This window comes from Misgurnus anguillicaudatus, chromosome 25 (assembly GCF_027580225.2).
Source record: "Misgurnus anguillicaudatus chromosome 25, ASM2758022v2, whole genome shotgun sequence".
NCBI lineage: Eukaryota > Metazoa > Chordata > Actinopteri > Cypriniformes > Cobitidae > Misgurnus > Misgurnus anguillicaudatus.
In genome coordinates, this window is record NC_073361.2 from 2,852,037 (window position 1) to 2,869,905 (window position 17,869).

General features: G+C 38.0%; 1 protein-coding gene across 1 annotated transcript in view; it reads left to right on the plus strand.

The window, feature by feature from the left end:
• Positions 1–7,984: 7,984 nt before the first annotated feature.
• The window catches only part of gnal (guanine nucleotide binding protein (G protein), alpha activating activity polypeptide, olfactory type), a 179,630-nt gene continuing 169,745 nt past the window's right edge, over positions 7,985–17,869 (plus strand). The window contains exons 1-2 of the mRNA XM_055181632.2: positions 7,985–8,430; positions 8,612–8,684. Coding sequence (XP_055037607.2) covers positions 8,292–8,430; positions 8,612–8,684 — 212 coding nt within the window. The 5' untranslated portion in view covers positions 7,985–8,291. The remainder of the gene's footprint in view (positions 8,431–8,611; positions 8,685–17,869) is intronic.

A 17,869-nucleotide genomic window follows, 5' to 3' on the forward strand; every position in this document is an offset into this window, starting at 1 on the left:
TGCTAAGTATTATTTCAAAGCTAATCAGTTTTTTTCACAAAAAACTACAGAAATGTCACTGCTGCATTCTGAACTAACTGGAGTGGTATGATTGACCGTCCAGGAAGGCCAGCAAAAAAAGCATTGCAGTAGTCCTGCCTAGAGATTACCAGGGCCTGGATCAGAAGTTGTGCTGCATGCTCCGTAAGGAGTGGCCGTATCTTCCTAAAATTTGTATAACGCAAATCGGCACGACTGCGCTTGTCTTTGCAATGTAATCAGTGAAGGACAGTTTGTCATCAAAGACGACATTGAGGTTTCTGGCAGTTTCGGAAGGATTAATGGTTGTGTTGCCAAGATGAATGGATAGGTCGTGCTATATCTTAAGTTGTGCCGATAATAGAAGCAGCTCAGTCTTGGCTAGGTTCAGCTGGAGGTGGTGTTGCTTTATCCAAGCCGATATGTGTTCTAAGCAGGCTGTAATGCGTGCTGCTATGGTGGAATCATCTGGGTAAAATGAAAAGAAGATCTGGGTGTCATCATAGCAGTGGTAGGAGAAGCCATGTGCCTGTATGATAGGTCCTAAGGATGTTGTGTAGATGGAGAAAAGGAGTGGACCAAGCACTGATCCCTGAGGGACCTCAGTGACCATTTTGTGAGCTGTGGACAGCATGTCCCTGTATGGCACCCTGATGGATCTTTCAGAGAGACACGATTTGAAACATTGGAGAGGAGTGCCTGTGATCCCTAGCGACAATAGGGTGGCTAGTAGTATCTGATGATTGAATGTGTCAAAAGCTGCCGACAAGTCTAGCAGAATCAGAACCAAGGATTTAGAGTCTGCCTTAGCTAGCCGTAATGCTTCTGTGACCAATAGCAGTTCTGTTTCGTGGAGTGGTTGCATTTGAAGCCCGACTGCTTGTTATTTAGTAGGTTGTTCAGTGACTTAAAGGAAGGTACTTGGTTGTAAACAGCTCTTTCAAGTGTTTTCGCAATGAACAGAATGAGTGAGACAGGTCAATAACTGTCCGTGAGTGAGGGGTTCAGTGTGGCTTTTTTTAAGCAATGGAATGACCAACGCCTGCTTAAACGTGGATGGAAATGTGCCGTGAGCAGTGAGGTGTTGATGATATGTGTGAGTCAAACGAACCAGGCTTTGAGGGTCAAACGCACATCAGGTACACCCTTAGTAACTTCAGTGTCAGTCAGTGAAGAGAAAGAGAAAAAATGGATGTGGTATATGAGTGTAGTGTGTCCTGAGGTTTGTGGCGTAGAAAATTGGATGCTGATGGATTATGTTTTGTTGATGAAAAAGTTAGCAAATGTCATCAGCTGACAATTAGGAAGTGGGTAAAGCGGGAGGGGGACAGAGGAGACTCAAACTCTAAAATAAAAAAACAGGTGTGGTAATCTTTAATGACTTTAAAATTGAGTTTAAAGAGTGTGATGAGTTTAATAATTTTTCTAAGGAATTTCTATACTGTCTCTCTACGTTCACATTAATTCATTGTCATTTCCACAACACCTTGTCATTTCCACCACCACCCTGTCATTTCCATCACCACACACATTTTTAAAAAAATATTTCAAAAGTTAAGAGTGTGACAGGTGAACAGTTCAGCATTTGGTCCTCATGGCAGTTAATTTATCTCGTTGACAAATGTATAATAATTGTACATTGTGAAAAAATGGTAAAACTACTCACAAAAATAATCTTAGACAATTCTGGAGTGGCATAAGTAATTATATTATTAAATAACAACTGTATATTGAGATGTGGTGGAAATGACATTTGTTTATAACAGGTCTGGAAAAATGTAAAATATTAACAATTTCTCTGGAAATCTAAGTTTGCCCTCTTACAGACCTTAAAACTAGACAAATTGTTTAAACTTATCAGACTGTGTTACGTGACTTTTGAGCAAGTTTTTTAATTTCAAATTCACAAGGCTAAAAGTGCCCCTAGTTGAAGAATCACCCATATATAGTGCCTTCCTGTTATCCTAAAGATACTTAATCTGGTCACATCCACCCCAGCTTTGAAAGCTCACCATCCCGGTGAAGATAGCCCCATTCTAGTTATTCCCACTGTCTAAATGTTACTAACAAGGGACCAGGGGTTGGAAGTGTACCATCAATTGAGTTAGTTTGACCTACTCATTTCTAGGCAGATGGAATGGGTTACTATGTTGACCCACTGTAGCCCTTGCTGAGTGTCTTACTACAGTGTCAGGGTTTGTGGGGAACCTTTGCTTAAGTCTCAAGGCTCATGTGATCCTCCGTCCCATTATTCACAGTTACCATTGGCCCAGAGGGACTGGATGGGTTTAGGCGATGTTCAGGGAGTGTACCTCTGTTATTCTCCATGTTAGTCACAGGTTCCATCAACACAATTCCCTCCTCAAAGTCATTATCCTCTGCCGACAGCGAACTACTGATTGCAAACCTCTCCAGGTTGTGACTGTCTCGTACCCAGGTGGCCAGTTTCCCCACAAACCCTGACACTGTAGTAAGACCTCTATCAAATTTGTATCAAAGTTGATTATTTGGAGAATATTAAGGAGATATTAATGGAGTAATTTTCTAATGGTTTCTACATCTTGGAGGCTTTTTATACAATCTGGGGACTTACAGTGAAGGTTACTGCATTGTGTTTTGCCCACCAACACTCAGATTTTTAAGTTTAACATGAATGTTTCACCTGCTTGCTTTTTCTGTTCTGCACTTGAATCTGTCTTTCATGTTTTCACTGAGTGTTTCAAATTGGTCCCATTGTTTTCTTTTTTTAGGAAAAATACTGGGTGGTTTTTGTTTTTGATAAGATACTTTTTGTTTATGGGTGTAAATATTCAAGAGCACACAGTCAGCAGTGCACAGTTGCAAACTTTGTAATTGGACAAGCCAAGCTGGTCATTTGGAAATCTTAAAGATTGGCTGCTGATGGGCGGAATATATGTTTTTCATCTATTTCCCGCTTTGGTTGAATCTCAAATAAGAGTGAAGCACAGATGTTTTCATATTACAGGGAACTTGCTTGATTTTGAATGTAAATGGTGTGTGAATGGAGCTTTATTGTCTTTGTGAAGATGGAGATATTGTTTAACTGGTGATGTTTTGTGTTTTTTATGTTCATTTATTTCTCTTTTTTCTATCATATGAATAAATATATTTTATATGGTCATTTTGAAATTAAATAAAGTCTGCTTTGTAAGGTGCAGAGTTTTTCCAACATGATGACATAATTTCAATATTGATTAGCTCATTAGCTCATATATATAAATATATCATCTCAACTTCTCTTTTAGCATATTGTGACATACAAATCAATTTCCTGCCATAGGTCATTTTTACATATCCAGCAGCAAAGCATTCTACAAGAAATCACTCACCTGAAATCGCTGGCGCCTTTCTTGGAGAAGTGAGGAGAAGGTGGATATGTGAAGGGTATTTCCAGTTAATTTAAAAGGTTTTTACTGTAGCATTTGTGCATTATTTTACAATGTAAAGAACCCTTAAAGTCCACTCAAAACTAAAAGAGTTTTTGTTTTATGTTTTTACAGGTTACCATAAATGGAGCTAAAGTAGGGCTGTAAAAGATTGTCTGTACCAGCGCTTGAATTTAATCAAGTCTTATAGGGGGGACCCCACCATGACAAAGCAGCAAACCCAAAATAGCAACAACACATTACCTTAAAACACAACTGGATGATTTATATAATACTTATGCTATTTTTTTACCAGAATATATTTGTTTAAAGGCTGGAAACTGAGAATATGCTGAATAATGCAGTCTAAAGACAAGCAGAGCTGAAGGCCGCAGCAGTTTCAACTGATTAAAGAAGAAGTAAATCTAAATGAGTCGAATGTATGCTGGTAAGGAATGGCAAAACCCAGTTGATAAAACAGAAGGGAGATCAGCCGGGTATGGTTGTAACTTCTAACACTTTTCACCGAATTTTCAAGCTAGAGAGCTCAAACTTTTATACAAAGTACCCACATTTGTTTAAAGGCACCCACTGAAACTTCTGCAAGAATAACAACTTTTAAAAGGGAAGCGCGTAGCCAAGGGGGTCGGACAGAAGGTGGTATGTGTGATTTGCCAAAAAGTATTGCCACAACCAGCTTTCCTGTGTTTTGAACACGTTTTTTCATGATAATTAATATGTAATATTTATCAAAGCACTGCACTTGTGATCATTTAAGAAAAATAATCATTATTAAACTATAGTAAACATACTCAATTTGTGGCTACTTCATATAAAATTATGTTCTTACCATAATAACCTCTTGGTTATGTATGTAACCACGGTTCCCTGGTGGAGGGAATAAGACATTGTGTCGATGACAACAGTATGGGGTGTGCTCTTGAAAGCCAATCTGGCCTGACTTTTGTGTAAAATGCCAATGAAATTACACCAATGGTACCAGTCTTCGCCCACACTTACGTGCATAAAAGGAGATGCCATGCACCATTCGATGCTTGTGTCTGAGGAGCTCGATGAGGCTCGCATTAGCGGAATGGGCAGTGCTGTGGCACGAAGGACACAAAGTCTTGTTCTCTCCATCAGGAAACCGTGGTTACATACGTAACCAAAAGGTTCTCTTTCTGTGATTTCTTTGTATGAATTCAATATTTGGCTTGATGGCTACATCTGGAGGAAATTTTTTGTCAATAGCCCTCTTAGAAATCCCCTTACTGATAAAAATGCTGATGTGTCAAATACTTATTTATTTCCACCGCTGTATTAAGGTATTAAGAAAGGGCACTTCGAAGACCAAACCTCACTCACTGGAAGAGCCCATATGGAGACAATGGTTATATGAATATGAGACCCCTACAGTGGTGGCTAAAGACCAAGGGTTTTTCCCCAACGGGAAACCCACTCCGATAATGTGAAGAAAGCCAAGGTCTTGTGCTGGGTGAGTGTTATCAGCGTGTGAGGCTGACAACAGACACGTCTCTCACAGGTTGATTATGGAAGGCTGACAGGGTCAAAATCGCTGAAAACCACATCATCAGCTATGGTACATAATTGCCTGGAAATGATGGTGGTATGGTTGGTCTCAGGTATTTCCTTCCAGACCTGAGGGGCCAGTATGTGCTTGTCTTGTCGGACAACACATTGATGGTTTCCTATATTAATCACCAAGGAGGTTTACGGTCGCGGAATTATTGAATATGTGTTACACGTACTTCAGATCAGTCTTGCCGAGGCGTTCCCTAAAGCATTACTATGGCGGCGCAGCATCTTGTTCCCTCTTAGGGAACCAGGGTTACTTACGTAACCCAAGACGTTATTGCTCAGCAACCCTATGTGATTGTTGCCCCCACCGTTTCCCTATAGCACCATTAGGCCTACTGTCAATCTAATGCCTATATGCCATTGGATCAGAGGGCTATCAGTTACTGCCTGATCATTAATTACATGTTAAGTTTGCATTTATAGTGCTCAACAACACCATTAGATCAAAGTGTTCAAAGGTCAAAATTGGTTCAGTAAAAAGTACATTGTTTGTTGATAATTCTTTTTCCCTTTTAAACCTTTAATAGACAATGATTTTTTTTTTTTTAACTGCTTTGTTAAATTTAATGCATTTCAGATTTGAGTGTTACATGATCACATCATTTTTACAGGATTGGTGTTTTTTGTATGTATTATTACATGTAATATTGTATGATCTTGTTTGAGAGGGTGCCAATAGGGGTTTCGCTTTGGGCGTCAAAATGGCTAGAAGCAACTCTGAGAGTATGTGTGCTCCCTGGGTTCAAACCCTATGGCCTTTTGTGCTGCTAACACATTTAAGTTCAATTTGATTAGCACATTTCTAAAGTGTTCATTGTTCCAAAGCAGCTTTACATGAAAAAAAAACACAAAAAAACACACAAACGCAAAGAACAACCAAGCATGGCAGTTTTTTAAATGCAGTTTGAATCGAGTACATGAAGTTGCTATTCTGCATGCACAAAATTATGTGATGTCTTGGAAAAGGATTTCTTCTATTCTGACTCTAAAAATGCAGCCTATGTAATATTTTATTTATGAGAAGAATTGCTTATTAAGTTTTGAAACAAACAAACAAAAGCATAATTTCATACAAACACATTATAAAAAACAAAATGTCAAAAAATATTTTTATTGATTGGCAATTTCTAATGATGTCCACAAGGGGGAGACTACAACATTTATTTTTAAAGTTTTCATTCTGCTCTCTAGCCTGGAGTCATACTGTATGTCAGTACATGATTTGCATTAAACGGACACTATTAAAACCCTTTCAACTTTGCATCTCATTTTCATATTTCACACCAGAATTTTTTCAGCCTTCACCTCTCTGTATCTGGTGGTGTAATAAGAATTCTTACATATTTTCCCAGATATTAAGAACATACCATTAACATTAAAGAGATATTTCACAATTTACTCACTTTTATGTTGTTCTAAACCTGAATGAGTTTCTTGTTTCTGATGAATGCAAAAGAAGATATTTTGATAAATAATGGTTTGCAGACAGTTGACGGTACCTACTGACTTCCATAGTACACTGTAAAAAAATTCCGTAGAAATTTCAATGTTATTGCAGCTGGGTTGCCGGTAATTTACCGTATAGATATAAATTTATGTTATTTACTGGCAAGAGTTTGTTCAAAGTTAAATAAATTTTAAATATTAACAAGTCTTTATCTTTACAGAATAAAACTATACAATAACAGCCCATGCAAAGCATTCTGGAAACCAGAAATCATCATCAGCCTTTTTCTGTTTTTTGCTTCAGATTTTGTTTCCCAGAATGTTTTGCTTGATACAGTTTTTTTAGTTTTACTCTATAAAGACAAAGACTTGTAAATGTTTAATGTTCATTTAACTTTGAACAAAATGTTGCCAGTAAAAAACATAAATTTAAATCTACGGTAAGTTACCGGCAACCCAGCTGCAATTTCTACGGAATTTTTTGAAAAACAAATACTGTGGAAGTCATTGGGGCATCACCAACTGTGTGCTTACCATCATATATCAATATATTCTCATGGGTTCATCAGAATAAAGAAACTCACACAGGTTTTCAACAGCACAAGGGTAAGTAAATGATGACAGCATTTTAATGCTTTGGTAAACTTTAAGGATGAAATAGGTTTTTAATTTAGATTAAAATAAATCTAAACCACTTTGATATTGCATTATTTACAATAGACATATACATACATATATTTTAATACATAGATATATTTACATCTAGGCAATATGCAGTTATACACTGACCTGTGAAAACATTTTATGCAAAGTAAGCAGCTAGTTTGCATGACATGCACTGTATTTGCACTGCACTGTAGCATTTCTACCCTAGACAGAACTGTGTTTAGTGTGTTATCATATTTCTGTTCAATGTCCCTTTGACTTTTAAAAATGCAGAAATGCTTGATAGCGGCTGCTTTATACAATGCTTTTCCCATTTAAACTAGTTACATTTTTATCCCTTAAAACCAAAAATTGTAATGTATTGTTGTTGAATGTTTTTGGCATGTTGCAATTTATACAGTTTATAATTTATTTTAGCCAGAAATTGTTTTGATGCTGAAAAGTGTTATAACAACCATTATTACAACCCATCATGAAAAAACTTCCCTTAATTTGGGATCTGGGCAAATTTCAGATCAATAACAATTAATGTAAATCCTTTGTTTTAGCGAAGACTGAGTCAATGTGCCTGTATTATATAGGATTAAATTAACATTTTTAAACTGTTACTACATTAACTAATCCCAGGCTCTTCTGTTAATTTTTGTAGTAAAACTGCTTGATTTTATTTAGCTGTTTACACCATGTTATACTCCTAATAATATCTGTCTTCAAATGTAAATAAGAAAGAGATTGATTAAGAGTCTCTGTAATAAAGTCACTTAGCACTGATAAAATGATTGCATAAGCTTGAAAGCCAAATGATCTGAGGAGCCGAGCAGGGCTGACCTGAGATCAGCAGGCTGAATGTGAAGTGTCACTTCCTGTAAGCACAGAGAGAGGCAGTGCTGAGTTAAAGGCACGCAAACACAAACATACATTACAGCAAAGTAACGAGAGGAGAGAAAGAGATCTGAGCTTCAAGCGCTTCATGCCTGATTTTCCTGCATCGATCATGAATATGTCGAAAGGGTCGGATTGAATCCATCGCGCAGGTCTGTGCAGGGTTAACGCCAAATCTTTCTTCGTGGCACAAGGATTTTCGCCCCGTTTCTTAACTCGATACATTTGAAGTCATCACAGGGGCGATTTGAGATATTATCATTTAGTGCGTGATTGAGGAGAAAGGCTTCAAAGATGGGCTGTTTGGGAAACAGCAAAACGGAAGACCAGCGCATCGACGAGAAAGCGCAACGAGAGGCGAATAAAAAGATCGAGAAACAGTTACAGAAAGAGAGACAGGCATATAAAGCCACACACCGCTTGCTCTTATTAGGTAAGACAGGAACAATTCATAACTGATGCATTTGAAACGGATGCGTATGTATCAACATAATCAACTGTTCAGCGAACTGGATATATTCAAGAGTATCCAAAAACGGATCATCTCTTTGCTCTGGATGTGCTTATAGTTAGCATATGCATCATGTCTCGTGTGTTTTTATGTGATTTTAAAGGCGCTGGAGAGTCCGGGAAGAGCACCATAGTCAAACAGATGCGCATCCTGCACGTCAATGGCTTTAACGCAGAGTAAGTGTGTGTGTTTATTTAGCGTTTTTACTAGCAATGGGCCTGTATGATGGATGCGGGTTTTTGTATGTGTGGAGGATGACAGGCTTCGGACGCGTTTTCTAATTAGATCTACTTCTCTACTCCTGTTGTGTTTTTATAACCGTGTTTCAAAACCGAGTCTGTTACGCCATATGTAGACATCATTTTGTGATATTTATGGACATAAGCAAAGTCGCATGAACCATTTGTGGGCTTGTGGACCATTTTAGGGCCTCATTTCTATATTGCTTACATCGACAGGATTTTGGGGGCCCGTTTTGGTCTCCCTACAGCATTTAAGGCACTGTAGACGAATGCAGCATTTTAGGGCATCCTTAGAATGTATCCTGCGAACCCAAAAATACTTTAAAAATAGGCAGCTTACAAGGTTTTGACTTGTGAGTGTTAGATGTGTATGTGGTGAAAGGCAGCATAGAGGCCCACAATACATATTCTTTGTAGTAGATATTTGTGATCTGGACCACCTCAACAGTAACAGTGTTTGGATTTTAAAACAGAGCAAAACATTTGCTTAATCCAGAGAAATTCATTATATTCATTATATGGCACATGGTAAGCAGTTCAAATGTTAAAGATAATAACTATACTGATTATTCATCAGAGTGGTCAGTGGTGTAGTGGTACATGGAGAAGTGGGTATACTTTTACTTTATGCCCCTATGTTTTTAAAGTAGAAGTGGGTATACCCCATGCCATCAAATAAAGAAGTGGGTATACTCCGTATACCTTCGTATACCCTGCATTACACCACTAAGAGTGGTGTGCTGTCCATATTCTCAGAATGGCCAGTGAGAACAATTTAAGGTGTGTGGGCATGTAACTGCTTATACTCACATAACAATTATGTAATTTACATTTGTTACAAATCAACAAGTCTGGGAGCAAAGTGACTCGGTGGTCCCTGGTTCATGCCTCAGCTGGGTCAAGAGGCCTTTCTGTGTTAGGTTCCCATGTTCTCAGCATAGGTTTTCTCCAGGTACTCTGGTTTCCTTTCACAGTCTAAAGACACCTAGTTTAGGTAGACTGGAGATGCTGAATTGTCCATCCTAACTGGGGTGTGAAATGTTTTGATCAAGTCCACTTTCAACCACATTGAAAACACATTTGAGCAGACACAAAAAAAAGCCTACTCTCCGCCTTTTGATTTAATGTGTAATGTACGAGTCGAGCACAATGTTCCTAGAGTTCTGGGGGCCCTAAGCAACTTTGTGAGGAGTTCGTGTCAGCGAGTTCATAAAAACTCCTTAATTGTCTCTGCTTAAATGTAGGGATGCACCGAAATGAAAATTCTTGGCCGAAACCGAAAAAAGGAAACCAAGGCCGAAAAACCAAAACCAAAACACAGAAAGAAATTATTATGCCAATTATTAGTACAATTGCATTTATGGCTATCACTGTGTACTAACTTTACTAGGGGTGTGTGACGGATAAAAAAAATCACAGTTCTGTTTCACACAAAGTAATGTTTTCTTCAAAGAATTATTTATTTATTGATTTATCACATGATTTATTCATTTTTTTAGAACATCATAATTCTTTAAGGTAAATGAAAATTAGCAGTTTGCTTCAGTACTTTACGGAATTACAGTAATGAGAAAAAAAGATAGAAACTAAAAGTACATGAAAGGTAATATTTTATATATATGAAATAGTGATCGACCGATATATCGGCCGGCCGATAACATCGGGCCGATTTTAGCAGGTTTTAGGTGTATCGGCATCGGCCGATTCGCGGCTTGCGTTCGCCGATAGCTTTTCCCCAGCATTAATTACAGACAGGCGCCCACAGGCAGCTATGTGTTCCTGGAGGCTGCCTGCAGCCCGTGCATTGCCCCTCCCCCCACTAGCAGAGCAGAGCGCTCCAAGCCTGCTCTGGTAAGTTTTAAACTTCAAAGCATCTTTTAACCGTTTGACTGAAATATTGCCATATACTTATATACATATACATATACATATAAGTGTAAGCACGTTGCTCTATATGTGCGTGCAATCATAGCTAAGAAAGTTTGGTGGTCATAATGGAAAACGCGAATGCCTATAAAACTGCTTGCCATTGTATTTAGGGAGCTTCAAATAGCCTTTAGGCTAACCGTATGCATACGGCAGCTGTTACGAACATTGGTCATAGGATTAAATAATGCTGACGTTGTTCCGTGATTTCGTGGTATTTATAGGAGTTTTATTCAGCGACCACCAGTCTGACGTTTGGACGCGACGCGTGCTCATAATGCTGCAAGCGAACGCAGGTCATCAGCCGAACAGCTGATCATAGCTGGACATGCTGGGTTTTTAATTTTCATCTCCATAAATATATGTAGTAGTAAAAGGCTAAAAATTAATATCCATTGCTGATAGTTTATCGTCATTGTGGAGAGCGCAGTTCATGGTTGCATACGTTTGTTAACACGGAGTTTCGCGGAATTTTCTTCAGCGCAAAAAAATAACAAATTCGACTCAAAGCACTTTGTTCCAAACAGTTCCCACATGACTTTTATGTGACCGGAGAAGTGTTTTTTTGTAAGTTTTGTCAACATTTCTGTTCACTGGGAGCGCAAAGATACATGCACTCTCTCATCCATGTCTCACTGCACCTCTCCCACGTGCACGCGCTCTACTATCTGACCGAAGTCCGTACACAAATCCTCATGTATTTGTTCAGTTTTATGCGTTTTAAGCGAGCTGAGGCAAACTAACTATCCCTCGCATTTATTATAGGGCAAGAGGGTGTGTGAGGTACAGAAGTGGGGCAATAGGCATGTTAATCAGAATTCTTTTTAAGTTGTTTTTTGATCAGTATTGCTGTTTACATTTTCCTTGTCTTCTTATTAAAGACATTTGCTCTACAAGAGATTAAGTTAAGTGCACTAAAACTTAGACCTAAGCATTAAATAGGTTGTAAATAGTTGGTTACTTTCGTGGATAAAGTGTTCCCCTTATATATGTTGCTTGGTTGCTGCTACTGTGTGCAATGGTGTAATTATTATTTTATTTATGTATTTTAAGCAGCACTGAATTTTCTTACTTGTTCTACCTCACCTGTTTTTACTATTTGTTAAATATAGTTCAATAAATGTTCCTTTTTTAAATTAAGAGCTGTAACATTTGGTTTTATCATTGTGTAATTTTTATGATATAAACTGAATGAGAAAAAGCAGTATCGGCTCCAAATATCGGCTAAAGAAAATCGGCAGCCTGTATCGGTCATCGGCTAAAGCTGATGGAAAAAAATCGGTATCAGCATCGGCACAAAAAAATCCATATCGGTCGATCCCTAATATGAAATATATATATGAAATTGGAATTTATATTTATATGAAATTTCAATCAGCAGTGTTTGAAAGGCACAAGGCTGAAATGAATTCTGTTTTGAATGTGTGGTTCACAGTTTTGACAGCAGTGTGTTAGCATTTGAACAAAGTGCTGTAAATCCACAGTGTTGTGCAGGTTGTGTTTAAAGTCATGGGATAAGTGTGTAGAGTTTTACAAACTGTGTTCAAGCAATGAAAAACGAACTAGAGTTTGGTCCACATGAACTGCTGCTGTGCAGACTGTAGTTAGAGTTTTGCACATGTGACTCTAGTTGTGCCCACTGTCGTTTAGCAATCGAAAAAAAACTGTAATGGATTATGGTATGAGACACATTAGCGCGACTCTCTCTAAAGTTTACACATCAAGACATGGTTAATCTTTGCAGATGCGTGCAAACAGCTCTACCGTGAGTGAAACCTGCTTGAGCACGAAGGGGAGGGGTGGGAGACGACTGATCACAGTGAGTGAAACCCAAGCGCTAGCGCACGGATGGGAGGGGCGCGGTTGACATTCATTTTCGGTTTACTTTTTCGGCTGGATTTTTTATTTCGGCCCGAAACCGATAATGCACCAAAATTTTGGTGCACCCCTACTTTAGTAGCTATAAACAAAATGTTAAAGCAATACTCTGGCGTATAATGAAAATGACAGCATGATTTACTCACCCTCAAGCCATCCGAGATATGTGTTTATCAGGGCTGATGTCGATACCGATTGTTACAGATCGAGTAGACGATAACCGATATTTTGAACTGATATGTCTGGTGTAAAAATTTAAATTAATGTCAAAATTAAGACACAGGTTCTGACAAAAACTTTCAATGCTTAGAAACATTTTTAATTCTGAATCTAAGAAATATAACAATCATATAAATAATAACAAAAAGAGCAAGAAGTACCCATAAACGTTATATACATATACATATATACATGACTCTCAACAAATCAGATGAGCGGTGGGCTGTGTTCTGACGTCTCTCACTAAATCCTTGGCTGTATCAGTGCCAAAATAGCGCATTTCAAAATTACATTACATTACTTTATTGGCAAATCGGCTTTTAAAATGTCGATGATCGGCAAAATGCTTCATATTGACATCGAAAATCGGCCAGGGCCCAGTTCCCTAATAACGCTCACTCTTAGCACGCTAAGAAGACTGAAAAAGATATATCTTACCAAAGTTGTTTATGTTCCTAAGTGTGTTCCTCGAAGTGTCCCTTAGGAAGCTTCTTAACATGCTGCCTCTAAGTTCGACATAACAATGGCGCTGTCCCAAGTGAAGGTTCTGAATTATTTGTGAAGGTGCGAAGGTGCATTACGGCGTTAAGACAACACATTCTATACAAATGAAACATTACTCAAATTATTCCAGTAACATTTATTTTAACATAGTTTAAGTTATCTGTAAAATATAGACTATTAATTAAATAATCAAATTGTCAGTAATACAGGTAGACGAACCGGTTATCCCTCACTAATCATCCACCCTCCTTATCCCGTTGTGGCACTTCATGACATGGGTTTAACGACTTTTAAAAATGATGTAATACACTTTTATACTAATGGTAAGGTACTTTACAATCAGAATTGATTGGCAAGCAGCTGCAGTTACTTCTGTTTAATGCCATTGGTTAATGCTTTCAATAAAAAGCAATCTACAATGAACAGAGAGAGAGAGAGAGAGCGAGAGAGAGAGAGAGAGAGAGAGAGAGAGAGAGAGAGAGAGAGAGAGAGAAAGAAAGAAAGAAAGAGAGTTAGATACAGAATATGGTCTGAGAAGATCCAGCAGCTCCATAATGAGTTGTCTTGGGAGGCAAATTTTTAATTTTATTTAGCCACGTCAGGCAAAATGTCAAAAGGGTTTAAGTGTTGCCGAATAAAAAAATTGGCATGGACTAAACGGATACGTAGCCGGTGTTGTTTTGAAGTCTGTTTCCCCTATGTTTTCCTTTAGTGTAGTTTTTTTAATAGCGTTTTTATCACATTATGCGTTTATTCTTACACTAGGGCTGGACGATTAATCGAAAAAGAATCACATCTCGATTCATACATAAATGCGATCTTCATTTTAAATGACGACGATTCACTTATACAGTATTTACCTGTAATCAGATGCTGCATTCACGTGTTCACGTATTTACATTACAATCCAAGATGCAAGAGCATGATTTACTCACCCTCAATCTATCCGAGATACATAGGACCATTTTCTTTTAGACAAAAATTATCAAAGTAAAATAAATAAAAAACATCCTTGCTCTTTCAAGCTTTATAATGATGTTACAGTTATTTATAATGTTATACAGGACCAGGGAACAACTTGTTACATCCTTCACAGATGTAATTAGGGCTGCACGATTAATCGAAAAAGAATCACAATCTCGATTCATACATAAATGCGATTTTCATTTTAAATGTCGGCGATTCACTTGCATATACAGTATTTCCCTGTATTTAGATGCTGCATTCACGTATTTACATTACAATCCAAGATGCTATAATATCAGTCAAACTTAACACACAGTCATACAGGGTAAAACCAAACCCTATTCATTCACTAATCAGACCTGATCGTTTCTCTCATCTCATTTGCGGCGTTCCGCTGTCACTCGTATGACGTTTAACTAGGTGGCAGAGCTAAACACAGTCGTTTACTTGGTGGATTTGGAGGATAAACAAGCGTCATTGTGGAAAATCCTGGTGGTGACAGAGAAGGTGACAATGCAACAGCCTTGGTTCCGAAAGAAGGCAAGGAAATTACTTGCCTCCAGATGTTTCTAAATCGGAAGGCTGCAGCCTCCGGAGGTCACATACGCAGACTGCATACGTCATCAAGCCTGGTTCATTCGAGTTAACAGAGCATTACATTCGCAAATCATAAACATACTACAACAATTTATGATTAACTAAAAATAGCAGTCAACTTTATAACGTTAATTGTTAATATTCTGAAATTAGACAGTCTTTATGATGCGCAGTAGAGGTCGACCGATTTATCGGCCGGGCATATTTTTGGCATATTTAAAATCGGCTTTGGCCGATTTAGCTACAAAATTAGGACGATTAATATGCAGGCGCATCTGCGGGCACCTAAGCGCTGTGGTAGAACTCGTGACACTGCCTCTTGCTGCAAGCAGATCGCTCCCGTGTGTGTGCAGCCGTGCCTTGTTCACAAACAGCTTTAGTAAACGATGGCGGGATCGCGCGAATTAAGCAGCCAATACAACAGTGCGACTGGCTTATGTCTCACGGTGCACTGTCCGTGCAAAGATTAGGCTGATTTCATGTGATTAATGAGTGATGATGATCTTTGTTTGCGTAACAGAGATAGCAGAGCCACGCGCGCCGCACATGCTTTCTGTCTTTAAACTGTCTCCCTGCATTTATTACTCAAAACAAAACTGACTCGATGGCGAAAGGTCGGAAGACCAAATCATATCCACCGAGGAAATGTTTTTCGTGTTGTTACAGTAACATTTTGTTTACAGTTGTGCTGCTCAGCCTGGATTAGAACACAGCGCGTCCGATTCGCGAACTGACTCCTTTGAATGGATTCGTTTGAATGAACGTTGAAACAACAGATCTGTCCCAACACCAAACTCACAAGACGTCACTGTCAGCACAATCAGTCATTTATAGTGCCTCAGAAATGAGAATGTTTAGAAATGCGACCTCCAGAGGCTGCAGCCTTCAGATTGAGAAACGGCCTCTGTGTCACCGCCACAAGTTCCCCATTAGAAAGGGTTTTTAGCATGAGAGGATCATTGTAACATGTCTGCGTTTCTCTCTGATGCCTTAAAATGTTGATTGTTTAGTCTTTTAAAGGTTTAGTGTTTTTAAAGTTTTAAAGTAGGCCAGTTTGATAGTACAAAAAGCACAGGTGCTATTTAACAGCCAACAAATTTTAAATTACTCTAAATTTTAAGGGGTCTAAAATAAGGAAAATAGACTTTTAAGACATGTTATTATAACTGAAAGTCCGGTAGCACATTTTTTTTTAAGTTAAGTGCATAATAAATGTTTTCCCATGGAGAAAGATCATGACTCACTTTTTAGCATGAATCGTGCAGCCCCAATATACATTGAAAGTTTTAATGGCTACTGAGATGTGTATGTGTGCATTTATGTAATGTATCTTTATTGCTCTAATGGTAAGTCAATTATACAGTATGAATCATAATATATGTATAATATATATTTATTATGTACATAAACATAACTTTTTAAAACAAACAGTATAATGTAATAATATGTTAAAAGACATACCCTTATATAAAACTGTTTGATGTATAAAATATTAAATGAATTGTATGATAGAATACATGATATTATTGCTTTTTAGTATGACCAATTGAAATCTTTAATCTTTCTTAATAAATTATAAATGTAACGTGATGAAAACGCTATAAACATAGAGGGAACAGACTTTGATGGGGAACAAACTTTGACACAACACCGGCGCCTTGGGCGATTTATTAGTTCTGATACCAAATAAAGTCAACTGCATAAATAGTCCTGTATCCATTGCAAACATATTTTATTATAAGTCTTAAAATGTCCTTAACATAAAATCATTGTCAACATACCATAGTTTGACTTGTACTGGGCTGCGCTGATTTCTAAAGACTGCTGCACAGTGGCAGCAATAGCGTTTTGTGCTCAAACAATGCTAAGAGAGAGCTTACGAATGGTCCAGACCAACCTTACGAAAGTGTGACTTACAGAAGATATACTTATCGTATGAACGTTTTGGGAATCGTGTCATAGAGTTAAGAGAGAGGTTAAGGAATAGTTTAAGAACTACTTAGCGATAAGAACGTTTTGGGGAACCGGGCCCAGATCGATAATCGGTCGATCCCTAAAAAGGACAATCATTACTACATTGGCACCGTTAGTACTTACTATTAAGTTTACAAACGGGCGTTTATTTTAATCCAACATTAAAATGCAACAACACTCATAATGCAAACGTAATTAAAAAGGAAGCTTACCTGCTTGAACTCTAATACATCCAGCAGACACCTTTTAATGTGTTTTCTCCTTTCATCCCGACACTTTGCTGGTCCTCACGGTGATCCCCTTTAAACCTGAAGTATTTCTCTATGCGAGTAACGCGACTTTGCACATTTTTTTATTATTTTGTGGACTTCAGTGATCCTGCATTGTTGCTTATTGCTACTCACGTCTTGTTGCGTCTATGAAAAGTTTCCAACTAACAACCTGTCAAATGGAGCATCAGTTCCAGGTGAATCTGGTTCCGCAGTGGTTCCGGTACTTAAAAAACCTGGTACAGATGACTTTTTATTTTTTAGTACCGGCTTGGTACAGAAAACCTGGGCCATTTCAACATTACTTTTACACTCATCAGAATACTTTCTAATTATAACTTTAAAACATATTTTCTAAATAGCTCTTAATCTTTTACACTGATTTATAAGCTGGGGACACACATAACGATGTTTGGACCGATTATAAATGTAATTTGGTCATATCAACTGATCATGCATAATCTTTCCAGTTGCTCTCTGTTTTTGTTTGTCATAAGATTAAATCATTAAATTTGTGGTGTCTAATGAGTCTAGTCTTTGAATTTAAAAGCCAGTTGTTGCCAGTCGTTCTCTCAATGATTTTAGTAAAGGTGTTTAATTTTGCGACTGGCATGGCCCGGGCGATCAATGACGTTACTGTTGCACTGGAATGAGCACACAGACAGAAACAAGCAGAGAAATGGCCAAAACCTTGGGTGGGTATGTACATGTGGGTGGGTATGTTAAATCTGTGAGGACCTTGGTTAATAATGGTGTTAGGGATTTTGGGTGGCTTAATAGCACAAT